This window comes from Catharus ustulatus, chromosome 14 (genome assembly GCF_009819885.2).
Source record: "Catharus ustulatus isolate bCatUst1 chromosome 14, bCatUst1.pri.v2, whole genome shotgun sequence".
In the NCBI taxonomy this organism is placed as follows: domain Eukaryota; kingdom Metazoa; phylum Chordata; class Aves; order Passeriformes; family Turdidae; genus Catharus; species Catharus ustulatus.
Window position 1 is genome coordinate 8611208 of NC_046234.1, and position 24928 is coordinate 8636135.

The 24928-nt window shown below is 42.3% G+C and overlaps 3 protein-coding genes across 6 annotated transcripts in view; 2 read left to right on the forward strand and 1 right to left on the reverse strand.

Annotated features, from left to right (window-relative positions):
- COL4A6 (collagen type IV alpha 6 chain) overlaps positions 1-7115 on the forward strand; it is a 111889-nt gene extending 104774 nt beyond the window's left edge. For both annotated transcript variants that reach the window (XM_033072115.1, XM_033072116.1), the window contains 9 exons: positions 915-1040; positions 1388-1504; positions 1683-1844; positions 2774-2872; positions 3124-3270; positions 3641-3757; positions 4447-4638; positions 4868-5154; positions 5784-7115. In XM_033072115.1, the coding sequence (XP_032928006.1) occupies positions 915-1040; positions 1388-1504; positions 1683-1844; positions 2774-2872; positions 3124-3270; positions 3641-3757; positions 4447-4638; positions 4868-5154; positions 5784-6044 (1508 nt within the window). In that variant the 3' untranslated portion in view covers positions 6045-7115. The remainder of the gene's footprint in view (positions 1-914; positions 1041-1387; positions 1505-1682; positions 1845-2773; positions 2873-3123; positions 3271-3640; positions 3758-4446; positions 4639-4867; positions 5155-5783) is intronic.
- Positions 7116-8512: 1397 nt separating this feature from the next.
- ATG4A (autophagy related 4A cysteine peptidase) lies at positions 8513-20504 on the reverse strand. Of its 3 annotated transcripts, none has more exons than XM_033072121.1 (13): positions 20424-20504; positions 18774-18884; positions 17534-17605; positions 17093-17191; positions 15713-15814; positions 15116-15188; positions 14127-14206; positions 12964-13151; positions 12783-12861; positions 11720-11865; positions 11070-11126; positions 10094-10205; positions 8513-9792 (listed from the first exon to the last, which is right to left on the reverse strand). In XM_033072121.1, the coding sequence occupies exons 1-13, from the start codon at positions 20431-20433 to the stop codon at positions 9728-9730; spliced, it is 1194 nt and encodes a 397-aa protein (XP_032928012.1). In that variant the 5' UTR covers positions 20434-20504; the 3' UTR covers positions 8513-9727. The 3 variants fall into 3 exon arrangements, with proteins under 3 accessions (XP_032928012.1, XP_032928010.1, XP_032928009.1); XM_033072119.1 differs by having other exon boundaries at positions 20417-20484; XM_033072118.2 differs by lacking the exon at positions 20424-20504 and adding an exon at positions 19914-20087.
- A 186-nt stretch (positions 20505-20690) lies between these two features.
- PSMD10 (proteasome 26S subunit, non-ATPase 10) lies at positions 20691-24888 on the forward strand. Its single transcript, XM_033072654.1, has 5 exons — positions 20691-20819; positions 20913-21011; positions 21956-22102; positions 22207-22373; positions 23354-24888. The coding sequence occupies exons 1-5, from the start codon at positions 20706-20708 to the stop codon at positions 23505-23507; spliced, it is 681 nt and encodes a 226-aa protein (XP_032928545.1). The 5' UTR covers positions 20691-20705; the 3' UTR covers positions 23508-24888.
- The last annotated feature ends 40 nt before the right edge of the window (positions 24889-24928 follow it).

The following is a 24928-nucleotide window of genomic DNA, read 5'->3' on the forward strand; positions in this document are numbered from 1 at the left end:
TGGACTTATCAATGAAATGTTTCTGTACTGCTTTTCAGAGCCCTCCATTATATGGAGCTCAAGGAAGGCATCAATAAAATCAGAAGCTGATGTCTTTGATTTGTTTCCAGATTCTGCTTTTAGGGACCTTTTGCTGGACTTTTTCTTATTTTGAATCATATGAAAGGGAATGTAGTTCTGTATTGCAAATAGGGTTTTACTAAAGTAAAGAAGTGAAGAAAGACCTTACCAAAATACTTGTTTAGTTACAGTCATATTGTAAAGTAGCACCTAAAATTCACGGCAGCTGTTTTATGCATGAAAATTGACAGACTTCACATGTACAACTCCAACAATAACTGTGTTTTCTCAGAAGGCAATGATTTACAGCATATAGATCCTCCACAGTTTTCCTGAGAGCTGCTTTTAGTTTATACTCTTCTCAGAGTGACATGCTGAACATCTCCCTGCAGCTTTTCCTGGGAGCCTCTGTCCTGCACCACTTGTGCCTGTGTGCATTCTGCAGCAGTCTGTGCAAACTGAGCTCCCTCTCCGTGTTGCAGCATGAAACCCACAAGGTTATTTAAAGCCCAGAAGCTTGAGTCTGGTGTGTCCTCATGAGAGACACAGCATACAGGCTGGCAGCAGACCCTGTCACGGGACTGCTCTGTTCCCATTCTTGTGTAAGAGTTTGTGGGGAGACTGGAACAGTCATATGCTTTTCTCTCAGCATCTCACAGATTGTTTAAATTCACTTTGCACAACCAGATTAGCATGTGAGACACCAAATCACCAATTCCAGCAGCTCTACTGAAAACAGCAGAGGCAGTAGTAAATGGCTAGTTTTAAAATCACCACTTCTTTTGTGTGATAATTAGACTGCTATTAGGCAATTTGAATAGACTCTCTTACCTTTGTTAACCATGTTTAATTAGGTCTGAGTGAAGCTGGCCTGAAAGGACCTGCAGGTCTCCCAGGTGCAAAGGGTGAAGAAGGCTCTCCAGGCTTGGGAAGAGGAGCTGCAGGATTCCCTGGACCAAAAGGCTCATCGGGAGACATGGGTAAATACTGATGTTCTGAAAGCAGCATGTATTGCAGCTGAGGTTAATGGCTTGCATTGGTGAGCAGAACTGCCAAAGACAATTCCTGAAGCCTCAAAGGTGGTTAGAAGCTTGACAGGTAAATGTGAAATCTGTGGGGTTGCTCTGTATTTTGAGAAACAGTTGATTGCACGGTTCTGAAAGTATCTGTATCTCTCCTGAGCAGCACAGTATGTATTGTTTCCCCTGCTGTAGTGAGATGTCTCTGTTCCCCTCAGTATAAATGCTTCCCAGACACTGCTTCTGTCAATGTCTGTGAAGATCCATGAAGACCTTGGTTGTCCCTCACTTTTTGTTTCTTATTCTAGGTCCCCCTGGTCCTATGGGACTGCCTGGCCTGCCAGGGACACCTGGAGTTTCTCTTCCATCTGATATACGTGGGAGACCTGGAGATGCTGGCATTCCAGGCACTGATGGGAGTTCAGGTGTGTGCAGTTTGGAAGCTTTGTCATGATGGCACTGGTACCCATTCAGTCCCTCACAGCCTTGTCAGAGAGGCTGAGGCTCCAGGCTTTCCTCAAACAGAAAGAACTGCTGGGGATAGCCCCAGAATTTACTCTGCCCCAGGAATAGATTTTTGCCAATTAACTCTGTTGTCTCTAGGTTTTCCAGGTCCTCCAGGACCACGAGGGCCCCCTGGCCCAGCTTCTGACCAGGGTGACACAGGCACTCCAGGGTTCCCTGGTGTTCTTGGCTTGCGAGGCGTTAAGGGTGATGTGGGACCCACTGGTCCAATTGGACTCCCTGGAGCATCTGGATTCAAAGGTAATCTTGCCTTGAAAGGATCTGGGAGTGGTTTGGCAGCTGTCATTTTGTCAGTAGGAATGGCTGTTGGGTGGTTAGTATGGATGGCCTCCTCATTCCGATGGCAGCTGAATTTGATGTCTCAATTTTTCCTTTTGGCTCCTGCAGATTTTACCTCCTCCTTTTTTTTGACTCCCAAAGCAGCAAAGTAGGGCCAGGTCGAGTGTTCTTCAATGTGTTCCTACTTATCTTTTTCCTCTTATCTTTGTTTTTTTCTGAGTAGATGGTGTCCACCTGCAATGTTGCTGTGCTTGTTGACTACAGTTACCTACTTGTGCTCTCTAGTTAAAGGCTGGAGTTGCTGTTTCATCCCACCTGTCCTGTGTGCTCAGAGGCATTAGTGTGGTGGATTTAGGTCTCCACAAGTGGCTAAGAGGATTGTAGGAGTTCACAGATGTTGTTCTGGGCTAAGGCAGGAAGCATGTTGATCTCTCTTTGGTCTGTATGAAGGGAGGCCAAAGGGCAGCTGCACACAGGGACTCCAGGAGCAAGGTTTGAGAGACACCACACAACTCAAAATCCAGGGCAGGATGGAGAACCAGTTGCCAGATGAGCAACTGTCTGCTGCCTTTGTAGCCTGGCAGATCCCATGTCTCTGTGCTGTGCATAGAGCTGGATTTCAAACAGTAAAGATGTGTACACTGCAAACCCTGTCCCTGGGTTATCCAAGGAAGGGTAAGAGTACTTTCAATAAAGCACGATTAAGTAGCAGTGGAAATTCTTGTCTTGAGGCTCTGAGCCATTGTGGATGTGAAACCGGGCACAAAAGGCCTTGAGGGTTGTGGTCCCCTCCATCTTGGAGCCCCAGTGCTGTTGCTGCTATCAGTGAGAGCTGCAGCTGTGGGTCAGAATTAGTGCTTAGCCCCAGTCTTAGCTGTGTGTCTTTACAGGTGAAAGAGGCGAGCCTGGCCTGATGGGCATGCCAGGTAAAGATGGGCCTCCAGGGGATCCTGGTTATCCTGGGCTGAAAGGTGAAATGGGCCGTCGAGGTGAGTGCTGGAGGATTTAAAAAACTGTCATTTATTGCACCTGGTTTGGGCTGGGGATGACTTCAGAGCTCCCTATTTGGGAGACTCTTGATTTCTTAGAAACTGAAATAAATGAGAAAGAGCTTGACATACTTTTTTCAAGATACTCAGTGCTGTTGTACAAAGGTGGTCCTAATTTCACGTTTTTCTCCTTTGTGTCAAATCTGTATGGTTTTTGTGAGGTACTTACATATCCTTTGCCTCATGTCCAGGTCTCCCTGGCAGACCAGGGGCTCCAGGAATAACCCCACAGCCAGAAGAAGTGACAGCCCCTGCAGGATTACCTGGTCTGCCAGGAATTGATGGTGTTCCTGGCTTTGATGGAGATCCTGGATTCCATGGCCCAGCTGGAAAACCAGGTAGAAAGTACACCCAGATCACCAAAATGCTGTTCTTTTGGAAGAAAAACACTGACAAATGCATTAGGAATATTTACAGGGTTTTTTTAAATTAAGGAAAGAATTCCATCAAAATGCATGCAAATATAATATATACAAATATAATGCTGCCTTTTTAACCATGTCATACTCAGCTGCACATCTCAATCGTTTTACAGACAACTAGATCAGGTGCAGTCTTTTTTGGAGGTGGCTGTTTATAATCACAGCTGGTGAGGACTGAGCTCTTGGCATGGCAGCTGACATCTTAATTCCCTTCTGGAATATGATTGCAGGAATCAAGGCAATAATGTGAGGAAATAATGATACTAATAATTGTATTTTGTTTCAGGCCCAAAAGGTTTGCCAGGAAGATCTGGTTTGAAAGGACGTGATGGCTTACCTGGAACTCCTGGCATACCTGGGGATCCAGGACTTTCAGGTGCCCCAGGACCACAGGGATTTGAAGGTAATTTTATGATCTGGGGAGCACAGATCAAAAAGAAACAAACGGTAGAATTGTGTTTGCTTACAACTTCTGCAGAGACCCTCCCCAACACCCACTCACCTTAGGAAAACCAGGGGATGTCTGTGGTATTGTGTTTTGTATGTGCAATTAAGGAAATTTAATCTTCAGTGAGGAAAGTTCTGTCACATGTCCTTGTTGATGTCACTGCTGGTGTTTCTGTAGGTGCAATTCTAAACACCTTTAGATGTTAATGTTTTGTGGATGTGGGAATCATCTTGAAGATCTAGAAGAGTGATATAGTATTCACAGTAACCATAGCTGTGAGGTTTGGACAGTAGAGGAAAGGCACAGTGAGAAAGAAGAGGAATATCATTAAGAAAGAGTGCTATAGCAAAAATGAATGAAATAGGTTTTGATTGGTGCTTTGAGATCTTCAGAACTACTGTACTGTGAGTACCTAACACACTGGCACCAGAGTTGTTGGGCAAAGAAAGAAAACTAAAAGAGGAAGGGAATGGGTGGGTGGTTCTGTGAAATGACTGCTTTTGGAGCTGTTAAGTCTAGTAATTCATAAAACAACCATACAGCTTGGGCTTCTCATTGTGCAAGACTGCCATAAGCAATGCCAAATGGGGTATAGAGCCAGCTGGTGTCCACACTGCACTAGCAATTCTTTTTCTGTCTCCTAGGTGTTGCTGGGAAGCCGGGTGCCCTTGGTTTGCCGGGAATGCCTGGTCGGAGCGTGGGCGTTGGATACACTCTGGTGAAGCACAGTCAGTCAGATCAGATACCCCCCTGTCCCATAGGAATGAACAAGCTCTGGGATGGCTACAGCTTGTTGTATGTGGAGGGGCAGGAGAAGTCACACAACCAGGATCTTGGTGAGTTGACACAATTCTCTCAAGAATGAACTACACAAGCCAAAATTACATTTCAAAAGCCGTCTTCCCTGGCAGTGCAGAGGGCTGTAGTGGAGGTGGTGGCAGTTGGCTTGGCCAGATCTGCACTGGGAGTGGTGTCACTCGTGCCATCCTCACCACTAAATGTTGGTGTGTACGACTTGGAATGTTTGGCAGATGCTTGGTATGACCACTTCTCCCATTTTTCCAGGTTTTGCTGGCTCGTGTTTGCCTCGTTTCAGCACCATGCCTTTCATTTACTGCAACATCAATGAAGTGTGCTACTATGCCAGCCGAAACGACAAGTCCTACTGGCTCTCCACCACTGCTCCCATCCCCATGATGCCCGTGGACAGCGTCCAGATCGCACAGTACATCAGCCGGTGCTCTGTGTGTGAGGCACCTTCCCAGGCTGTGGCTGTGCACAGCCAGGACATCACCATCCCCCAGTGTCCCCTGGGCTGGCGCAGCCTGTGGATAGGATACTCCTTCCTTATGGTAACTATGGGGCACTACTGCCCGTGCAATGCCAGCTTTAAACATTTTGATCTCTTTGATGAGGTCACTGAGACTATGTTCTGTGAGTTACTTACAGGAGCCTGGAACCCTATCTCTTCTTGCCTCAGTGCATTTCTTCATCAGCTGAGTTGCTGTAGCTCTGAGTTTGCTCTGTTTAGCACCTGCCCTGATTAGTTTTGGTGGTAACACTGCTGCCTAAGTTCTGTATTACCACAGATGTTTGTTCTTCATACCTTTAAATGTGGGAACAGTAATTAAGCTATAGTATTGACTTAGTCCTCTTTCTCAGTGGAAAAATTCTCCATTGCACTCTCCTAGAAGCTTATTAGTGCTAGATTGTTAGAAAAACATGATGTCAGAATTATTGCTTCCAAATTTTCCCAACTTCAAGTGAAAAGCTGATATTCCATTATTCCAGGCCTTCATATTCACCCTAAGTATGTTCTTTTGCTGTTTGCCTTCTAGCCCTGAATCAAGACACAAGTACACATAGCCAGGGTATAATTTTGGTTGCCCATTTCACTCCTCCTAGCAATGGAGCCAGTAGACTCCCCTGTTTACTTCCTTCTGTTCCTTTGAGCTCACTCAATTTACTGTCTTTCTTTCAGCACACCGCGGCCGGGGCGGAAGGGGGAGGCCAGTCCCTTGTCTCACCTGGTTCCTGCCTGGAGGATTTCCGAGCTACTCCATTCATCGAGTGCAATGGTGCTCGGGGAACGTGCCATTACTTTGCCAACAAGTACAGCTTCTGGCTGACCACGGTGGAGCAGGAGCAGCAGTTTGTCAGTGCTCCTCTCTCAGAGACTCTGAAAGCAGGGCAGCTTCGGACTCGCGTCAGCCGCTGCCAGGTGTGCATGAAGAACTTGTAGTGACAGAAATGCAGTTATGGGAAGAGTCTTCGTTACCCCAGATTAGACATCACTGACTGGAGAAGGATAAATTCACAACCCTGATTTGTGTGTTTGATGGGTGAATCAAGACAGCCAGCACTCTGCAAAAATCAAGTTTCAAGTCCAGGAGTTTGTGCACAGAGGAGGAAAAGACCCGTGTTCTGAAGCCATTTTTTTAATGAAATATGGTGCTACGTTTTCACTTCGATGTTTTTTTCCCTCCTTTATGGCTACCTCAGAAAGTCTCAGTGAGTTTCTTACTCAGACTGAAGAGCAGCTGCCACCTCATACCACTCTGTCTGAGGCACATCCAGCTGTAACCCAGAGAGGCTCTGCCAAAGCTATGCTGAATTAGTGTCTTTGCAAACAGTATTTGGCCTAGGGTAAGGGAGTGGAGACTCATTCTTCTGTGAAATACAGAACTAGCTAAAATTTATCAGTATATGCTGGGTGACTCAGAAACACTATGTACTAATGGTTGATACTGGATTTTCTTAGAAAAATTGAAAAATGAATGTTTTGCTTTGCTTATTACACAGATGGAACATTCATTCCTCCAGTGACAGGTAACCAGTTCTAATCCAGCCTGCTATCCACAGCAGACCTGAAAGAGCTACACCAATGAAAAATGCAATTTTTCATGGGAAGATAAATCCAAAACACCTCTACCATTTTTCAGTGCTTTCTATTGAAATATCTTCCAGGGCTGTTGTTTTCAAGGTCTGTGCTTATCTCCTTGCAGCCATACTTCATTAGCCAACATTTTTATTATGAACATAAATTTCCTTTCTGAGGAACCTTTGGCACACTTACTTTGTAGTTATTCAAGCTATGTGTGTTTGAAAAGTAGAACCTTTACTAGGTGGCATGCAAGCTTATGCAGATACAGGAGTAAGCAGCTATGGGATGTACATTTTTTACTCCTGCAGTCACCATGTGTTTTATATTGCTTCCTCTGGGCTTTATTGCTGTTAGTTTAAAAAAACTGTATCTCTACTGTATGCACTGTTAACTTTCCTTCAGGGTGTAATTAAAGAGAAGTACCACTAACTGGATTTTCCTTGCATATTTTAAGGGAAACCCATGACAAAGGTATGCTCATACCTATAATGAATTCATTCAGTAGGACTAAAATTACTGCCATTAACCTCTCTGGAGTAAAGTGTGTGAAATCCTTGGCTATTGACATTCCACAACATTTGCAAATACACTGTCACCTTGGCTTAAAAATCTTTAAGATAAAATTATTCAGAAAATTATTATTAATGCATGACTGAGACATTTTAAACAGATAATAATCAGTAAAGATGAAAGTATTACTTGCATAACACATTATTATCTTCACAGACAGAGGTCAGAGGTCTCCATGTTCTGGAGTTGAACCACACTAGAGATGAACAGGGAAGTTATGAGGAACTATGTAGTCTTTAATCTCACTTATTCCTAATTGAGAAAGATCACCAACTGCTTTGGATGTATTTTGCAAAGATCTTTAAAGCATTTTTACAATCCTGAGCAGCCGTCCTTTCCTGCAGGATATCCGGTCTACTTCCAGCTGTCCTGGCACAGACAGAGCATGTTGGATTTACATCCCAGGTTATGCACATGCAAATCTGAAACACTTGTGTGCACAGAGCAAAGCTCAAGACTTCTGAAAAATCATGCAGATATCTGACAAAGCACAATGAAATTTTCAGCCACTGGGTTCTCACGGTGCTACAAAGACATGCTGACATGCTGGTCAGGTCTTTTATCTGCAGGGACTTGGCTTTATTTTTGAACATGACACATGCAAACACAATTAATTTATTCCCCAGGATCAGAGCTTTATGCATTTTAAGCACCACTGTCTTTAGAGAGCTTCTCTTTAAGTACCTGGCTCCACTGCTGTCCCTGGCCAAGCCTCCATCGTTCCACCAGCCACTCCCTGGCAGGTGCACGGGGCAGGAATTCCAGTCACCAGCTGTTCTGCCATCAGCCCCCTTTCCATACATCTGTTACCCCCACCCAGAATCCTTCAACCCTGCAAGGCTCAGGCTCCTCTCTGAAGAGGCTAAGGGTGGCTTGGGGAATAAGCATGTGGTACTCCACTGAGAGTCTTTTAATTATTTTTTTTAGCAGATACTGCTCAAGACTGAGCATTTCAAGACTGAACAAGGGCTCAATTTAAATTTTTGTCTGTGGGGAGGAGAGGGCTGCAACTAATGTCATAAGCACAGTAACTTCATGTATTAATGAAAAATAAATACTTTGTTTAAAAAAATCTAAACCTGAGCAGCTAATCCATGGAGAGGGCAAGAAAATGACATTTTTTCTGCATGTATAGTTTCCAAACCATGGCTATTAAAACACTGAAGGCAAACAGGACTAACTGTGCCCAAGTAATGACTATTTTCTTGGAAATCATACTGGCTCTAACCCAGAAGTGCAAGTGAGAGGAGACAGGATTCAGGATTTCTCTATGTGGTCATTTATTACTGAAGCTTAAAGTGTGCGTCCATTCACATCTATTACACTACTGTGACAAAATGATCAGAATGGGGACTGTCTGACAGTAAAAAGGAACTGGAGAATGAATTAGAAGACCTTTGCCTTTATTCTGAGCTGGTTTTTGTATAGCTGCTGTAGCAATTTTCTAAGAAACAAAAGTGCACCAGCTCTTCTGATAAACCTGGAGAATTAAGGCACTTTTACCAAAATAGATTTCAAAAGGCAACAAGTCAAAACTCAACAATTAAGTAATTTGCATATACCTATATATTAAGTTTTAAGATAACCTGGGTTATATTTAGTTCACACAAACAAATTAACAAAATATAGCAGCATACAACCTATGAAAAGCTTAAGAAATTTATTAGATGCACAGATAAAGTGCAGTAACAGAGATACTTGTGTAAATCTTTCTTAAAATAAATAAGGTACAGTTAAACCACCTTTGACTTACTTTAGCTCCAAAAGAAAAGTCAGCCTAAGTTTTAATGATTGAACTTTAAGGTCAAGGTGAAATATATCATAACTATAACAGTGGTTGCGCTCTGTATCAACTCTTTGAGGCTCCTGTTCCTCTTGAGGTCTCCCAGAAACAGGAAGGCTATTGCAAAATGGATATGTTAGACATAGTTCCTTTCACAGAAACATTTTTGTCATCAAGTGTGGTTGCTCAAATACATGTTAAAATATTTAACAAGGAAACAATTTTCTCCTGATCCAGTTGATCTTTTAAACAAGACAATGCATTTTGTCTATGATGCAGCCCATGGGAAGGAACAGAAATAAACATCCTCCTTAACTGAAGACTCTTACTTTAAGAACTAAACTATTGCATTATATGAGAGCAAGAAATACTCATTTTGTGTTATTCCTTTCTCCAAACATACAGCCCACTGACAGACTTATTTTTGCCTTAATCTCAGAGGTCCATTTGTCTTCAAGAAAGACATACATTAAAAAGAAGTTCCCTTTCAGGGTCTTATAATAAAATCTTTCACCGCCTTTCCATCTAGGGAAGCTCTTTGACAGAAGGAACTGTTCCTGCTGGAGTTTTTGGATGATACCAGGTGTTTGTACTCTGTTATCCATGATTTCAGGCACTTTTGGGCTAACATGGCTGTGTAATTTAAGTCAATGCAATAATATTAGCAATATGTTCACCACAGTTTCCTTCATACACTGAGGATTTCAAATTCTTCTTCCAATTCAAATAGCTTGTCAGTAGATTCAATGAGTTCTGAAACACAAATAAAACAATTTAGAATGTAAACACATGCCTGATTTTGTTTACTAAAAAACCCCTCACGCCCTCCCCCCCAACCCACCCACTTTGTAAATTATGCCTTTGAAATATTTTCAAAGATTTAAAAACATATTGTGCTAAAACTTGTAAATTGGACCTGGCCTGTTTGAATAACTGATACTCCGTAAGTGTAAGGCACTTAATCAGGCAGTGATTGCTTGATCCTCAGAAAAGCCCAGTTATTCCACCTGTGATGATTCTCCTGTGCCCAGCAGCACTTTCAGTGGTACCACACCTGCTCCTGTGGTTGTCACTTCTGGCTTGGTCGGAGGTATGAAAGGAGGCCAGTGTGGTGGGTGCTTCTGGACCAGCTCAAACATCCGTAGACTCTGTTGCTTTAGAATCTCCTGAGGACAGAATACAAACCAAAAACTTGCCTGCTTAATTAAAAACATTTTAAATACTGTATATCTGTCAAAGAACAAAGGCTGTAAATTCCTGTTATTTCAAGTACCTGTCATCATCAATCACTGCTTCACACATCTCTAGTATTGTCCTGCTTGAAAACACACCTGGAAGATGGATGTCTTAAACTCTCCTACAAGTTATCACTGCATTATAATGAGCTTTGATGTCCATACATTTATAATTTTGTTTACATGGAGCAAATAGATACCAAGAATATACCTGCCTTTTAAAAGTAAATTACTTGCTTGGACCTCTCTGTGTTCTAGTTTTCTGTTGATCAATGGGAACAAAAGACAGATCTATCTACTAAAAAAAAAAAAAAAAATCAACAGATTTTGGAAGATAGGTTTTGATCAAGAGAAACAAATTATTATTGAAGGGAAATTTCACTGCTATCAGGTGAGCTACACCATATCCTCTACTTCAGTTATTTACAAACTACTTTCTGTAGCCTTTTTTTAAATAAATGCTTTCAATTGATGGTACTTCATATTCACATTCCTGTTGCTTAACATTCCAACTGCTTGCTGTGTTTCTCAATAAATGACTTAGGTATGAGCCATGAACACAGTACTGCAAACAGAACACAAACTCAGGAAGGGGATGTATGTCCTTGTTTTCTCAGTGCCAGGGCTCAGGGCTGTGAAATGCTGAACAAGCTCCATCAGCAGTGTCAGCTCTCCCTGATCATTAGTGCCACCTTCACTGGGGATCACTTGATTTGCAGGTAGGGAATTTCCACTAACCAAAAAAGAACAGTATCCATGATTTCATACAGAGCATAAAAAAGATAGTAGTAGTACCTTTTGTACAAGACTACACCAGTTATCAAAATCACATTCTTCTTTGCAAAAGAAGCCCTAAGGAAAGAATACACATAGTTATATTAAATACAACATGTCAACAAGCAAAGATGCTGTGGTATCTATGTATGGGTTATATCTCAAGTAACAATCACCCATAACCAAACCAAAGGATAGTGGCATGAGATCAGACTGAATCTCTTGAACTATCACAGTATTCTTGTGGTCATCCAATACTGGATGACTTCCACAAGTAATTCCACTTGGAGATTTGTAGATTAAATAAAACAAGCTCAGGTAAGTATCTTCTCAAGAGCAACCAACACACAGATGATAGTGATGGAATAAAATAAGGAAACCTGATTCAGTTCCTTGCTTTGACTTTCAAACTACTTCTTGGAAAAGGTCTATGTTGCCCAGGAAAGCAATTAAACTGGCTCCCTGTGACACAAACAGTTGGTCCCCTGCTTGAGCTAAAATTAATGCATCCTATGCAGTTAATATGTAAACTACTATGTGTTGAATTTTAGATTGCACAAGACTGCCCTGTGATCTTGACTGTGATCAAGGAAACATGTTTCTGCCCTTACCAATACACAGAGGTACTGCTTTGAATAAAGTACACACATTCATTATTTTCTAACACCTACTAAAGCTACTGAAGGGTCCAAATTCATGATCTTCATTCTGTGTGGGGCTTGCTGGCAGTGGAAGCTCTTGTCATCGACTGTGCCATTTTCTTCTGAATCTACAAAACTCTGAGTGGTGTGAGGGTCCAAGTAGATCAGCTCATTGCCTGAAGGGGTAAAATCTCTATGGTGATAACAAGCAAGAGGCAGTAATAAACACTTATTCCATCCAGACTTATAAAACATAAATTGGATTATCAGCACGGTCCATATCTCAAGCCTCTAGCTAGGGAGTCTTTAAGAGAACTAGAAAGCCAGGCACAACAGCATCCCACAGGGCATTTAGTACAACTTCCCACTGTAACCTGTTAGGGTAGGTTTTTTTGGATGTTTTTTCCTAGCTTTGTCACATACTTTCCTTTACCTACACGAGGTTCAGTACATTTTTAAGAAATTTCAACTACAGTAATCCCTAACATTCCTCAGATCAAAGATACAGGATGACCACTAATACAATCTGTAATCCCATTAGCCATTCACCCAGAAATTGAACAAATAAGTCTGACTACAACAGCTCTGGTTTTACAAAAGAAAGAACAAAATATCCAAGAAGTTACAGATCAAACCAGGGTGAAATATGAAAGACTGAATCTAGGATCAACTATTGCATTAATAAAGGAAGACATAGAAGAAGGTGAAAGACATACTGCTTAGAGAAAAAATTGAAAAATATGAGACAATAATTTAAGAAAGCTGGAAGTAAAATAATTAAACAAGACACTCCTCACTACAAAGTATTAATGATAGAAAAAATTCATATTTAAGCAGCAGTGACATCTGACACTTGTTAAATGCTATCAACTTTTCTTAAGTGTCTTGTTCTTGCTTATATCATTTCACATTTTTATCTCAAGCTTTGCTGCTCCTTTTCTGTTTCTATGGTCTCATACTGCTCCTGAAGTGTCTGAGGTATGTTTCTTCTTCTCTGTTCTCATGCTTAAGATGCTTACTACTGCCCCTTCCCAAAGAAAATCCTTTCTCTATCAGTCATATGATATTTGGAGTAAGTTTCTTTCTTCCTTACCTAAAAATCCTATAAAATAATAGGCATTATTGGGTTTCCCTCCTAATGCTCCCAAAGATTGTGGCATCTTAAAGCATTCCTAGGAGTCCAAAGAGAGAAAAATTAAATTGATTTGTTTATTGATATAACAGATACCTGAACTTTTTCATATACACAAACAAGTCACTGAAGAATCCCTTACTTTAAACGCATCAATATACACTGGGTTGATGTGATTAATCCCTAGCCGGAGAGGGATAATGAGCAAGAGGGGCTTCCAGCCTGGGCACAATCCTGCTGTGTTCTTGTTTTGGCCAAGAGCACTTCTGTGCAAGTGTGCACTGCTGTGAGCAACGCCGCTGCTCTGGGCAGGGGACCAGCACATCTTCTCTGGGGGAATGAAAAGAGAGATCAGTGAATGCACAGAGGAACACAGAGCAGATCTTCCTCTCAATCATTAATTAAATTACTTTTCCAGACAGCTTTAAAAAGCTCCTGTTTTAAGACAAAAGGAGCAGGGCATGGAAATCCTGACTATTTAGTAGAAGTCTGGCAGTCAGAGTATGTGCTGGCACATTTGTGAGACATGAGAAAAAAGAGGGGATGAACATTTAAGTCTTAAAGTTACATTTACTACTCGCAGTATTAGTGCTGTCATGCTTTGCCTGGGAGATGATATAGCAGAGAGGAAGCATTAGAAATTCTTCAGGGAACTCTTCACTTCCAGTGATGTAGACAAAATAAGCAGAAGTAGGGACTAAAGTAGAACCAGGCTGTGGGTAAATATCACTTGTAAATCCACCATTCTTACAACTGAAAATGGGGCACATTTCTGAAGGATCTGCCCCTCATTTCCCTTTTGCCTGACAAAAGCAAATTTCTGGCAAACTCTATTATTACTAGCAATTCTCGGTATTTTCACATACTGCAACTTCATTCCATTGCTGGAGTGGGAGCTAAGGTAGCATAGACCAAACTCTACCATCTCATCCACATGGTATGTAAGTTGGTCACCAAAAATGCCTCACTGTTCTGTGCTAACTTTACTTTTGTAAACTCCAAACCTGAGTATCCATTTCCTTTATTCCTTTTCTTACCCAGGGAACAAATAGGGATGGTCCCAAGATTTTGCTTATACTTAGACACATTCAAGATAGTGAAGTTAAATCAGAAATTATCACCAAAGAAATAATCACAGAACCATCAAATCATTTAGGCCAGAAAAGACCTTTAACGTGATCAAATCCAACCACTACCCTAATACTCACAGAAGCAGTTTGTCCAAACAATTAAATTGCCTTGAGCAACTCTTTAATATCTGCTGAAACATTAAAGCAGTCCTGCAAAAGCTCCATGTTCACTTACTGATGTCTTCGATGACCACTGTATTGTCCATGGATACATAAACTGCTAACGAATTCCATTCATCAAATAAAGCAAGCTTCCTAGAAAACATAGAGGCAATAATTAATGAAAGCTTACTAGGACCATAAGGGTCCTAGCTTTTTAACTCAGGACAGTTAAGAGGTTCTTGAGTAAAAAAAGTCATTTATTTGGAAAAAAAAAATTTTTTTTTAAGTCTCCATGTAATAGAAAGGTAACTGTTAGTGTTTAACATATTTAGAAAAAAATAATAATGAGTGGTTCCAGGAAAAGCACACACACTATACCATGTGAAAACTGTTTTGTCCTTTTGTCAAATGCAGGGATAGTAACAGTTCGACCACATAATTAAGTTTATTACTCCTTATTGCAATTTATAGATTTCACTGTGGGATTCTGCCCATGGTGCCTGACATTATGTAAAGAAAAAAAAATCTTATGCCAGTTTTTCACATTACTTTGTGCTTAAGAAGTTCCACTAAACTAAGCAGAACTATTTCAGTTTGTTAAAAGCCAGAGCAGCTCAGGATTTTGGTACCCAAAAGCTAGGAGGGTGGCATAACAGCATGCACATTTCTGTCCACTTGGTGTGACACCCAAAACACTGGGAAAGGAAGCTCTTAGGCTGCACAGGTGGTGTTAGTTGTTAAAAATAAGCCTGAAAAACTGGCATGTGAATCATGAAGAATTTGTAAGGGAAAGAAGCTGGAGGCCAGGACATCCTTTATCTCCTTTCTCTCTCCAGAATGTGTTCATCCCAGGGCTGCAGCAAACAGCACCCAGGACCTGCAGTCCAGCCTCCACCTGAAACCTAGCATGTTCACCTATCCCTCAGCAAAGTCAGCTTTGGTGTGCCTTCAAGATTAGGAGGAGCTACCACGTTTTCTCCAGCAGCCTCAGACAGCACTGCACAGTCTCCAAACTCAGCAGCCCTGGGAGCGCATTCCGAGGGAGCCACTGACAGGACTTACTTCAGTACTTGAGCAACTGTATTTGGTCCAAACCATTCTCCAATGGACTTCCCCTCTCCAACACCCATCTGTGCTGTTTTTGTAAGGGAAAACACACACAGGAAAAGAGCACAGACAGGCTGGTCACAGTCTACATCAAATAGCATGGCCTACTAATATTGACAAGCACTCTAGAGCAAGTGCAAGCTGTATTTAGCAACAATTATTTTCTCAATCTATACTCTTTCAAAACTTAATCACTGCTAGTTCCCTTACAAAAAGCTCCTAAACTGTATTGACAATTACAAATATGTCCTTACAAATTACAGCAATAAGCTTTATGACTGTCTATTTTAATACTATCAACTCTGCTACCCAAAACTTGTACACTTTATCAAGAGCTAGATTCTAGAATACAGATTGATTTAGGTCTTAGTGAATAATATTCCTGAATTATTATACTTTGTACCCACTTGCATACATTTTTATTTATATATAAATATACACATCATCTTCATAATCACCTTTTAAAAAATTTTAATTAACTTATTTCAAATGAGAAAGTTTCAACACCGTAGGAATTTCAGTAGACAAAGGGAAGCTGATGTGTGTTCTTACCCATTTGGTGGATGGAATAACAGCAATCTTTTCTATCCAGAAAGCACCGTAAGATTCTATGATATTCTTCTGGTTGTTTTTTGTGTTTTTCCCATTGCCAATCTTACAGGAAAAAAGTTACACTGATTAAAAAATAATGTTTTCATTGTCCTGATCAAATTTCTAGATGGCAGAAAGCCATACAACAAGCTCTTAAGAGACAGTGCATCTGTAATATTATTGAGATAAACAGCATTTTATTTAGAGATCCTAGAAGTCACACCCTGTCATTCATTACTGAGCTGTCCTTTACTATCACAGGCTATCATGTGAAAATTGGGAAACTAAAGTAACAGTGCCAACTGCAAGTATATCCTGAGTGATCACTGCTGAGAATTGATAGCTATTGCTCTGTGTAAGTTTCCAAGACTATTTAAAACTGTCTGTTCTGTTGGGACTTTATTAGCTTTGCATGCATTTGGAGGATAGTAAGACTCAAAAAGAAAAGTCCAAACACGATGCTGGCCCTCTCCAACATAAAATCCAAACCATGGCTTTGCCATGTGAGCATCTGCTTCTAACATAAAGGTAGTTACCTCACATTTACTAATAGAGAAGCACATACACAGGGTTTATGCTATTTAGGCCCCCACTGCAAATTCAAGGTCTAGTTTTTCTCAGGTAATATGTTTGTTTGCCTACTCTTTCAGTTAAATCTTTGCACTACTGTCCTGTGAATTCAGCTATTCAAGTGGATAAATCCTGCTGTGGATTCAGTTATTAAAGTGGTAAATCCACAAATCATGCTGCCATAGAAACCATGACAAAAGAGCATAAGGATCACAAACCCAACCACGGCAAGGTAACTGACAGAGGAGTGACATACAGAACAGACCCACGACACTCACCTGTGACCCTGGGATATGGGTTGTTGGTACTGGATTAAGAGCAGGCCCTAGTGGGGTCTGCTGTGGGGTTTGGACTCAGGCTGATGATGGGTGAGTGGTTTGTGAAGTACTTTGTGTGGTGTCTATCACTCGGTCACTATTCACACCTTCACCCTGGGCTAGCATTTTGGTGGCCATGTAACGAAAAGAAGGGAAGAACCCAGACCCATGGTGGCAAGTTTTCCCTTGGCTTCAACTTGGGTATTGCTCAAAAAGATTTATAAAATAACAACAGTGGGATTCCCTGTTTGTCTGTCCTTCCTCTGTTTTTGCTTCTCTGCTTAAGGTTGACATGATTTTGCCTCATCAGACAAGAATAGTTCACTAACAACTTTATCAGGGCATCACAGAACGTTTCATTAACAAATTTAGGTTTTATGCTTTTATGGAAAATGATAACAAAAACTAAACAACCTCCAAATAACACAAAAGTTGCCTCAGCAACAGTACTCACCTCTTCCTAAATGTCTGCAGATCAGTGCCTGGGCCAGCATCATCTGCCCACACCTCAGCATGCATCCCCAGCCCGCGTCAGATGAGGGACCGGTGCCTCCTGGGAACAGAGTTGCTTGCAGTCAGCACAGACTCAACACAGAGCCCAGCTTCTGAAAGAACCTCACAGTCAAACCTCTAACAACTGTCAGACAGGTTAAAGGCACTGAACCAGCTCCTGTCTCTCCACAGTGCTGGTGTCATTTCACAGCTTGCCCCACAAGCATGAAGACCTGATTATATACAGGTACAAGCAAGCACTGATAGTTTTAATCTTTTGTTTGCATACAAAGTTAAATTATGATCAAAACGTTCTAGTACTGTAAAAGTAACTTTTCATTCCCCAACATCATCACTAATCCTGCTAATCCATAACGAGGCAGCTGGAATGCTGCATACTCACCAATAGGTGAAAACTTTCTTCTATACGTAAACCAGAGACGAGCACTTATGTCCAACAATAACTTAGATTTGTCTGGAATGATTTTAAGAGGAAATAAATTATTAAAACAGACTTAAAACTGAAAAATTCAAATTATCCCTGCACAGTGCATGGAAAGCTCCTGTCAGCTTTTACATACAAGACCCTTAATACTTAAAAATATTTTTAGCAGTTTAAACACAGAGGTCTTTTGCAGACTGCTAATTAAAGTTAACTTAATAAGGATTAAATAATTACTAGCCAATGAAATTTTACAAGGTGTTTGCAATGACTATGCTCAGCCTGAATAAAACAACTATGGAGAATTATGTCCTCAGGAAAGAACTGGTAAAGCAGGTTAAGATGTTCTACGTGCAAGTCAACATGGAATTATATTTTACCTTCAAATGCAACAGAAAGTAATTTTAAGAAAAGGTTAATAATGTTAAATTGAATTAAACCTCTCTTTTTTTTGTTTGTTTAAACACATGCACTTATAGAATTCTCCAAAGGCTCTGAAGAATGCTTAAGAATCCTATTTGCTGCATTTTCCCTTAGCTGTGGCTCAGACTGGCTGGCTGTTCCAAAGGATTCTCCAGCTGATCAAGGCTGCATGCAGTACCCTCAGCTGTCCTGAACACCATGCCTGAATTGATGGGCACTGCTTTTGACATGTACCAAAGGAGGATGCCCCTGTCTTCTCCCCAGGCAGAAAACTCATTTCTGAAATCTTATTTTTACATAAACACATTACTCTGCTCCAACTTTTAGGTCATGTATTTATTTTCACTAAAATGCAGTATGTGCCACAGATTAACTTATTATTGTTAATTGAAATATCATTTTAGTTGCAAGTAATAGGCTGCAGACAGCACCCCTCATAGGAAAACGACTTTAGTAATGCTGAACACTTCCCACAAGTTATTTATATAATTGTTTCTGAGTCCCTGATGTTGTGAAGTGACCAGGCTCACATCTGAGGCTCACAGCCTTTGCTATGAGTGTGATCATATTTCATGAATTACAGCTGGAAGCACATTGGCCTTGGTTCTGATTTCTGTACAGGAGGAATTCCACTGCTTATACCTGGTGTCTCACTGATGAGGAAGAACAAACTTTCCTCATGAGACATTTAGGGAACACACAGAAATCAGAAGCTGTTGCTGCATGCGAATCTATGAATATTCTACAGGTGTAACAGACAATTTAATTCTAAAGATACCTGTGTTTAGGTGGTGTTGCCTTCCTAAAATCCACACTGGCTCATCAGTTTCTGGAAACTCTTCTAAGTAGTCTGACAAAATAGTAATCTGGTTTTCATACCTAGATAAAACTGAACAGGAATACACAAAATTTAAACTCCATTTTATGCCCCTGCCCTTTTATGCACAACTTGGGGCTCTCAAACTGAACTAGTTGTAGCAAGTCTTTGCAGCTTTTGGGGCTTCCGAGCAATGCTGCCACCTGCTTTTAATTTTCTCCCTTAAAAGCCATTCTGATATTGAAATAGCCAATGCCCTAGTTTTTATTTAGATCCTCAGTGAGTACTGAGAGAGCACCAGGAGTAACACCTTGATTATAAACAGTCTCACTGAAGCCAGTGACAGTGAGGATAAGATTTGATTCAAGATAATGAGGAAAGGAAAAAAAAAGGCACCACAGTTTGATCTGAAATGTAGAAAAAATACAAATCAGAGTGATTATGGCCTCATGCTTAATGGGAAGCATGTGAAAAGTGTTAGCAAGACTGGAGATCTTCCCAAATGGAGATCTGAAACTTCAGGAAAAAAAAAATAGGCGTATCAATGTTATTATTCAATACCACATCTATTTGTGAAAAGTAGTGAAAAATAACAAAGTATAATTAATACCAAAATAAGCCAATCCCACAATTTTCTAAAATTTTCTGGTGCTTTTTCGGAAGAGTGAAACAACCCTTCAAGTGTAAAAATTAATGTAAAAATCATTTATTTTAGACAATCTTGAGGAATATACTGCTAAAAAACAGAAGTTAAAAATGAAAGCAAACCTTTTATCCTACTCTTCAAGTAAGTGTACATATATCCAGTACAAAGAATGGATAATCAGCAGATAAATATATATATATATATATATATACACATAAAGTGTAAGATTCCATTTAAAAACAGATACATTTCAGCAATTAAAAAGGAGCTGCACTATCCTGTGGCTGGAGCACCGGGGCCAGCACTGCCAAGCCCCGACATTCACCGTCCTCGCAGGCAGTGACAGCCACGACAGCCTCCTCTAGGGCTGTCAGCCCAGCAAAACAACTTCTCGCACGGTGCTCTGCATTCTCCGTCAGAAAGGCCGTGGTCACTGCACTTCGAGAGCAAATTACCTATTTTTGACTCCAAAGCCTTAAGACACTCTCGACCCCCGAAATCCAAGCGGAGGCACCTGCGCCCCCTCCGCGGGCACTTGTCTCGCCCCCGCTGCGCAGGACCCCTCGGAGCACATGCGAACATACCGCCAGGGCTTCTCCTCCCTTCCCTTCCCTTCCCGGGGTCTCCTTCCCCTCCGGCGCTGCCCCCACAGCGCTCCCCGCCGAGCTGCGGCGCCTCCCGGAGCGGGGCTGCCAGATCCGGCTCCGCTCCCCCGGCTCAGGCCGAGCGCCCCGGCCGAGCCCCCCAGAGCCCGAGTCCCAGCCCGGCCCCCAAGCTCCGCGGGAGAGGCCGCGGGACCCCAAGCACCAGGCGACCTCTCAGGGCAGACCGCACGGTGCCGCTCGCGCTGTCCCTCCCGCCCCTCAGCCCGCGGGCGTCTCCCGCCACCGGCGGCCCCACTGGATCCCCTGAGGCCCGGCCTGGCCCCTCAGCGCCGCCCCGCCAGCCGTGCCCGCACCCCTCACCGGCCTCCATCCTCCCGCTGTCACCATCCTCCTCCCCTTCGCCCCGACACGGAGGCACAACACGGCCGCGCCGCGGGGCGTCCTGGGAGCTGCAGTCCCGCCGCCCACCGGGAGCGCGGCACCCCCGCGCCCTCGGGACTACAAACCCTAGCAGCCCCCGCGGCGCGAGAGGCGGGCTGAGCAGGCGGGCACGTGCGATTGGCTGGACCGGGCCCAGGCGCCCTTCTGATTGGATAACCGCGGGCCTGACCCCGCCCGGTGGGCGGGGCGGCGAGGGGCAGCATGGAGGGCCCGGTGTCGGACGTGGCCGTGTGTAACCTGGCGTTCACGGGGCGCCTCGAGGAGCTGCGGGCGCTGCTGCTCCGCGACAGGACCCAGGCCACGCGGGCCGACCAGGTCAGCGGGCTGCGGTCCCGGGCGGCCTGGGGGGGGGCTCCCCGCGGGGCGCTCCTGCTAGTCCTTGCCCCGCTCACCGCTTCCCTCCCGCAGGATCACCGCACCGCGCTGCACTGGGCCTGCTCGGCGGGACACACGGACGTCGCGGAGCTCCTCCTCGGGCTTGGCGTGCCTGTGAACGATAAGGACGATGTGAGTGCTGCGGCGCTGCCCTGGGGCGGCTGAGGGAGCCGCGGGCCGCTGTGCTGAGCTGCCCGGGCCCGTTGCTGTCACGGTTTCAGCCGCAGAAGGGCCCTGACAGCTCCCGGAGCCCTCACGGCTCCCCTCCGCCCTCATCTCCCTCGGCTGGTGGGCCCGGCGCGGTGTCTGACACTTGGGAAAGTCCGGGCTGCTCTGTGTGCGCTGAGAAGACACGGTGAAGTGTTTCACAGTTCGTGTGGAAATAGGCGTGAGGAGATTTGAGACTTTATTGTCCCGGAATTTTAGGAGAGCTGTTCCTACGAAGGAAATTGCAAAACCGGGGGTGTTTGGGTGGTTCTTGGGGCTTTCACATTATCTTTATCTGGCTACAGTGTCTCAAATATGTTGTGCCAAATCATGAGGCACCCTGAATGAAGATTTCTCACATTGGGGAAGACACTAATAAAGCAGGTGCAGGTTCAGTGGTTTCACAGTTGGAAAGGAGATGGCCTGCTCTTGTTCTAGAAGAGTTGAAATTCGCATCAATTACAAAGCATCTTAAATGTCATCTATAAAGAAGGAAATGTCTCATCAGTTTAGAGAACAGGATATAGAAAAAGTTGCAGAAACTTTTAAACATCCTTTTCTACTACTGCTGTTTATTCTTAAAAAGGCACTAGTGTAAATTCTGCAGGGACAAAATGTTCTGCAAAGATACCATGCATAACTGCATAGTGATTTCTCTCGTTTAACTGGCAGCTTTTCCCAGGTACTGAATGCAGGCATGTAAGAAGACATGAGCCTTGCATATAGTGAAAATCAGTAATGTATAACTTTCCATTGGTAAGACTATGTGCAGTGTGAGTAGTTCAGCTTTGTCTGGGTTATGCATTATCATGTTTTTCTGCCTGAAACTCATGATTTGAATAATGTGGATTTTTTTCTTGCGTCTGTAGGCTGGTTGGACTCCCTTGCACATTGCTGCTTCAGCAGGCCGTGATGAAATTGTGAAAGCCCTCATTGCTAAGGGTGCTCATGTAAATGCTGTCAATCAGAATGGCTGCACACCCCTGCATTATGCAGCCTCCAAAAATAAGCAGGAGGTATGTATACCTAAGATACTGGAGCTGGTAGTGTTCTTAGAAGGATTTAGGTAGATTAAATCCACATCCTCCCTCCCTGCTCCTTTCTCTTTCAACATACTCAGATTGCAATCATGCTTTTGGAGAATGGAGCAGATCCAGATGCAACAGATCATTTTGAATCCACCCCGTTACACAGAGCAGCAGCCAAAGGAAACCTAAAAATGGTACAGATCCTTGTGCAGCACAATGCAACTGTGGATATACGGGACTCTGAAGGGAATACTCCTCTGTAAGTAATTTTTTATTTTGCTTAATATAGCGTAATCTCTGTGAAATAAAACTCCATTACTTCAATGGAGTTTCTTTTTTAAATTTTTCAGTGCTTCAAAATACTCTCGTTTCACATCCCTGTGCAATTAAAAAGTATTTCAGAAAGTCATACTTAATATTTTGCCTTTAGTGGTCTGTACCTGCATACTTTGTGTTACTGCATCTAATTAAAAAGTGTAGAACATGTATTAATCTGGAATATGGTTGCTGCTACAGGATAAAAAGTGAGCTAATGATATCAGAGTCAAAGGAAACTGGTCTTGCAGGCTGGTCTACTCTGTCCTGCCAAGCAAGAACTCATTTTAGAAGCTTTTCTTCACCTCTAAAGAAAATAAGTTGCAATTTAAGTACAATCAGCCCAGTGTTTGTTGTTACCTTAGAGATCAATTTGAATCTTTAAGGGTTACAGATACTATGAAGTTGGTGTCAAAACCACAGTGGAATCCAGATTTTGCTGTGAATAAGATCAAGCAGCATGTTTTAGCTGTACATAAACCCCAGTACAGTCCTTGAATGGACACGGTTCTTCGTAGGACACTGTGCCAAATGGAAAAAAGCATTTGCGGTGACTCATTATTTTTTAGCATTAGACAATTTATTTCTCACCTTCAATTGAATAAAGATTGCCATTTTCCTTTCTCACCATGGATTATGTTCTGTTTAGCTTTGCTGACTGCAGAGCCAAATCCTAACCCAAAGAACTATCTTAACATTGCAAGGAGAGCAGTGGGAGGCATGTTCTTGTGTTGCTTAATAATAGCAGAGTGATTGGACAGCAAGCTTTGGAATCCGTCTAGGTAGTTGGCTGCTTGTGGATTTGTTGTTCTCAGATGTATTTTCCCCCAACATTCACACTGTCATTTTGGCATGGCATAATTACTGCTCTTGAAAAGCTTAGACACTTTAACAGTGGCTGTGGGTTTCTTGTTCTCACTGCAGTCATTTAGCCTGCGATGAAGAGAGAGTGGAGGAGGCAAAGCTGCTGGTGTCTCATGGTGCAAGTATTCACATTGAGAACAAAGAAGAGCTGACCCCACTGAAAGTGGCAAAGGGTGGCCTGGGAGCCATCCTTAAAAAAATGGTGGAAGGCTAGAGGGGGGTTTCCCACTTGAGTCTCTCTCCTGTGGCACTTCTACTTAAGACTGCAAACTTTATATTTTGATAGTTCAACTAGGATGTCATGTATGGTATCAGCATGGTAACGAAATGTTTTTATTGAAGCTGTCCTTCAAGTGCAGTGCCAAAATAATTCTTTGTACTTCCTGTTAATTAAATAGTTCACTGATTTTAAAGTATTTTTCAATATCTTGAAGTTTTCTTTCAGTTTACAGTGTGATGTGTATAAATGTGGTATTCCCTCTACTCCAGATCCCAGTTTAGAATTATTTCTTCAAAGAAAAGGACCAAAAATGTTTTAATCATTTAAATCAAATTTTTGTTCTCTTCTAGTCTTTCTTTTTTGTCTTAGCCTTTCTGATTTGTGTGTGGGATTTTGTGAGTACTGATAGTCTTTCTCCAGATGATTCTAAGCTACACTGTATTTTTGTAGAATGCAGTTTGCTCCGTTTCTTAGATAATTGTATCTATTTTTGCTAGTCCTGGCGTATTAAGTGAAATCCGAGTGTTTAAAGCTTTTCTTTTGTTATTGTTGTTATCCTGTTTTTCTCTGACTCTTTAAATACATGTATTTTATGAACTGCACTGGACTGCTTGCAGAATGCAGGCAGAGTTTCAAGGTTACCTCTGCAAATACACTATTTTATAATGGATGGATCTGGATACTCCTCTGGGATGCACTTTGACTTTAATATTTTTTGTTCTTGCTCCTTTTGTAGGTTTCTCTTTCTGTTCTCTTTGACTCCCATATACAGCACTGACACTTGCAGTTTACCATCCTGTTTTATAATAGAAGCCTGGTTTAACCTTTATTTACTCACAGCAAATCCTGATAGTAAGTTATTACAAGGCAGAGCTAACAAGGCAGAGTCTGAACAGTGAGCTCCTGTCCTGATGTTGATAAGATCGTTTTTTACACCAGTAGATAGATTTCCCCTTGAACAAAGGACAAAATTTGTAATAGACGGGTAGAAGAATTATAAAAGAAAGGCCTCATAAAATCAGGCCTTGATCTACTAAATTAATAGCTGGGTTTTCACTTCTTCTAAAGTGCAGTTAAGTGGTTTGCAAGTTCCCATGTGAAAACAGTCCTGGGAATGAGAGTTTGTTAACACAACAAACTATTCCTGGGTGAAAAACAACTGCACCTAGGTAAACAATGGAGTTGTCCCATGAGAATCAGTGAAGAAATATGTAAATAATTCAAGAATAGAGAGACTGGTTAGTAAAATACCCTTTACTAACCAGTAGTGATTGGTAAGAAAGCTATTAACCAATAAAGTTGCACATGAGGTCTGTAAAACCTGTATAAAATGAATTGTGTGAATAAAGAATTGGCTTTTCTTGCATGAAGAAAATGGAGTCTTGGCTGAATTATTACAACATCTGGTGATCCCA

Coding starts and splice junctions, on each gene's coding strand:
- PSMD10 (XM_033072654.1), top strand. CDS start 20,706: ATGGAGGGCCCGGTGTCGGACGTGGCCGTGTGTAACCTGGCGTTCACG. Junction 20,820..20,912: donor AGGCCACGCGGGCCGACCAG/GTCAGCGGGCTG, acceptor TCCCTCCCGCAG/GATCACCGCACCGCGCTGCA. Junction 21,012..21,955: donor CTGTGAACGATAAGGACGAT/GTGAGTGCTGCG, acceptor TTGCGTCTGTAG/GCTGGTTGGACTCCCTTGCA.
- ATG4A (XM_033072118.2), bottom strand. CDS start 20,040: ATGTTCGCATGTGCTCCGAGGGGTCCTGCGCAGCGGGGGCGAGACAAG. Junction 13,152..14,126: donor AGTGGTCATCGAAGACATCA/GTAAGTGAACAT, acceptor TCATTCCCCCAG/AGAAGATGTGCTGGTCCCCT. Junction 11,127..11,719: donor TGGACCCTTCAGTAGCTTTA/GTAGGTGTTAGA, acceptor TTCTTTCCTTAG/GGCTTCTTTTGCAAAGAAGA.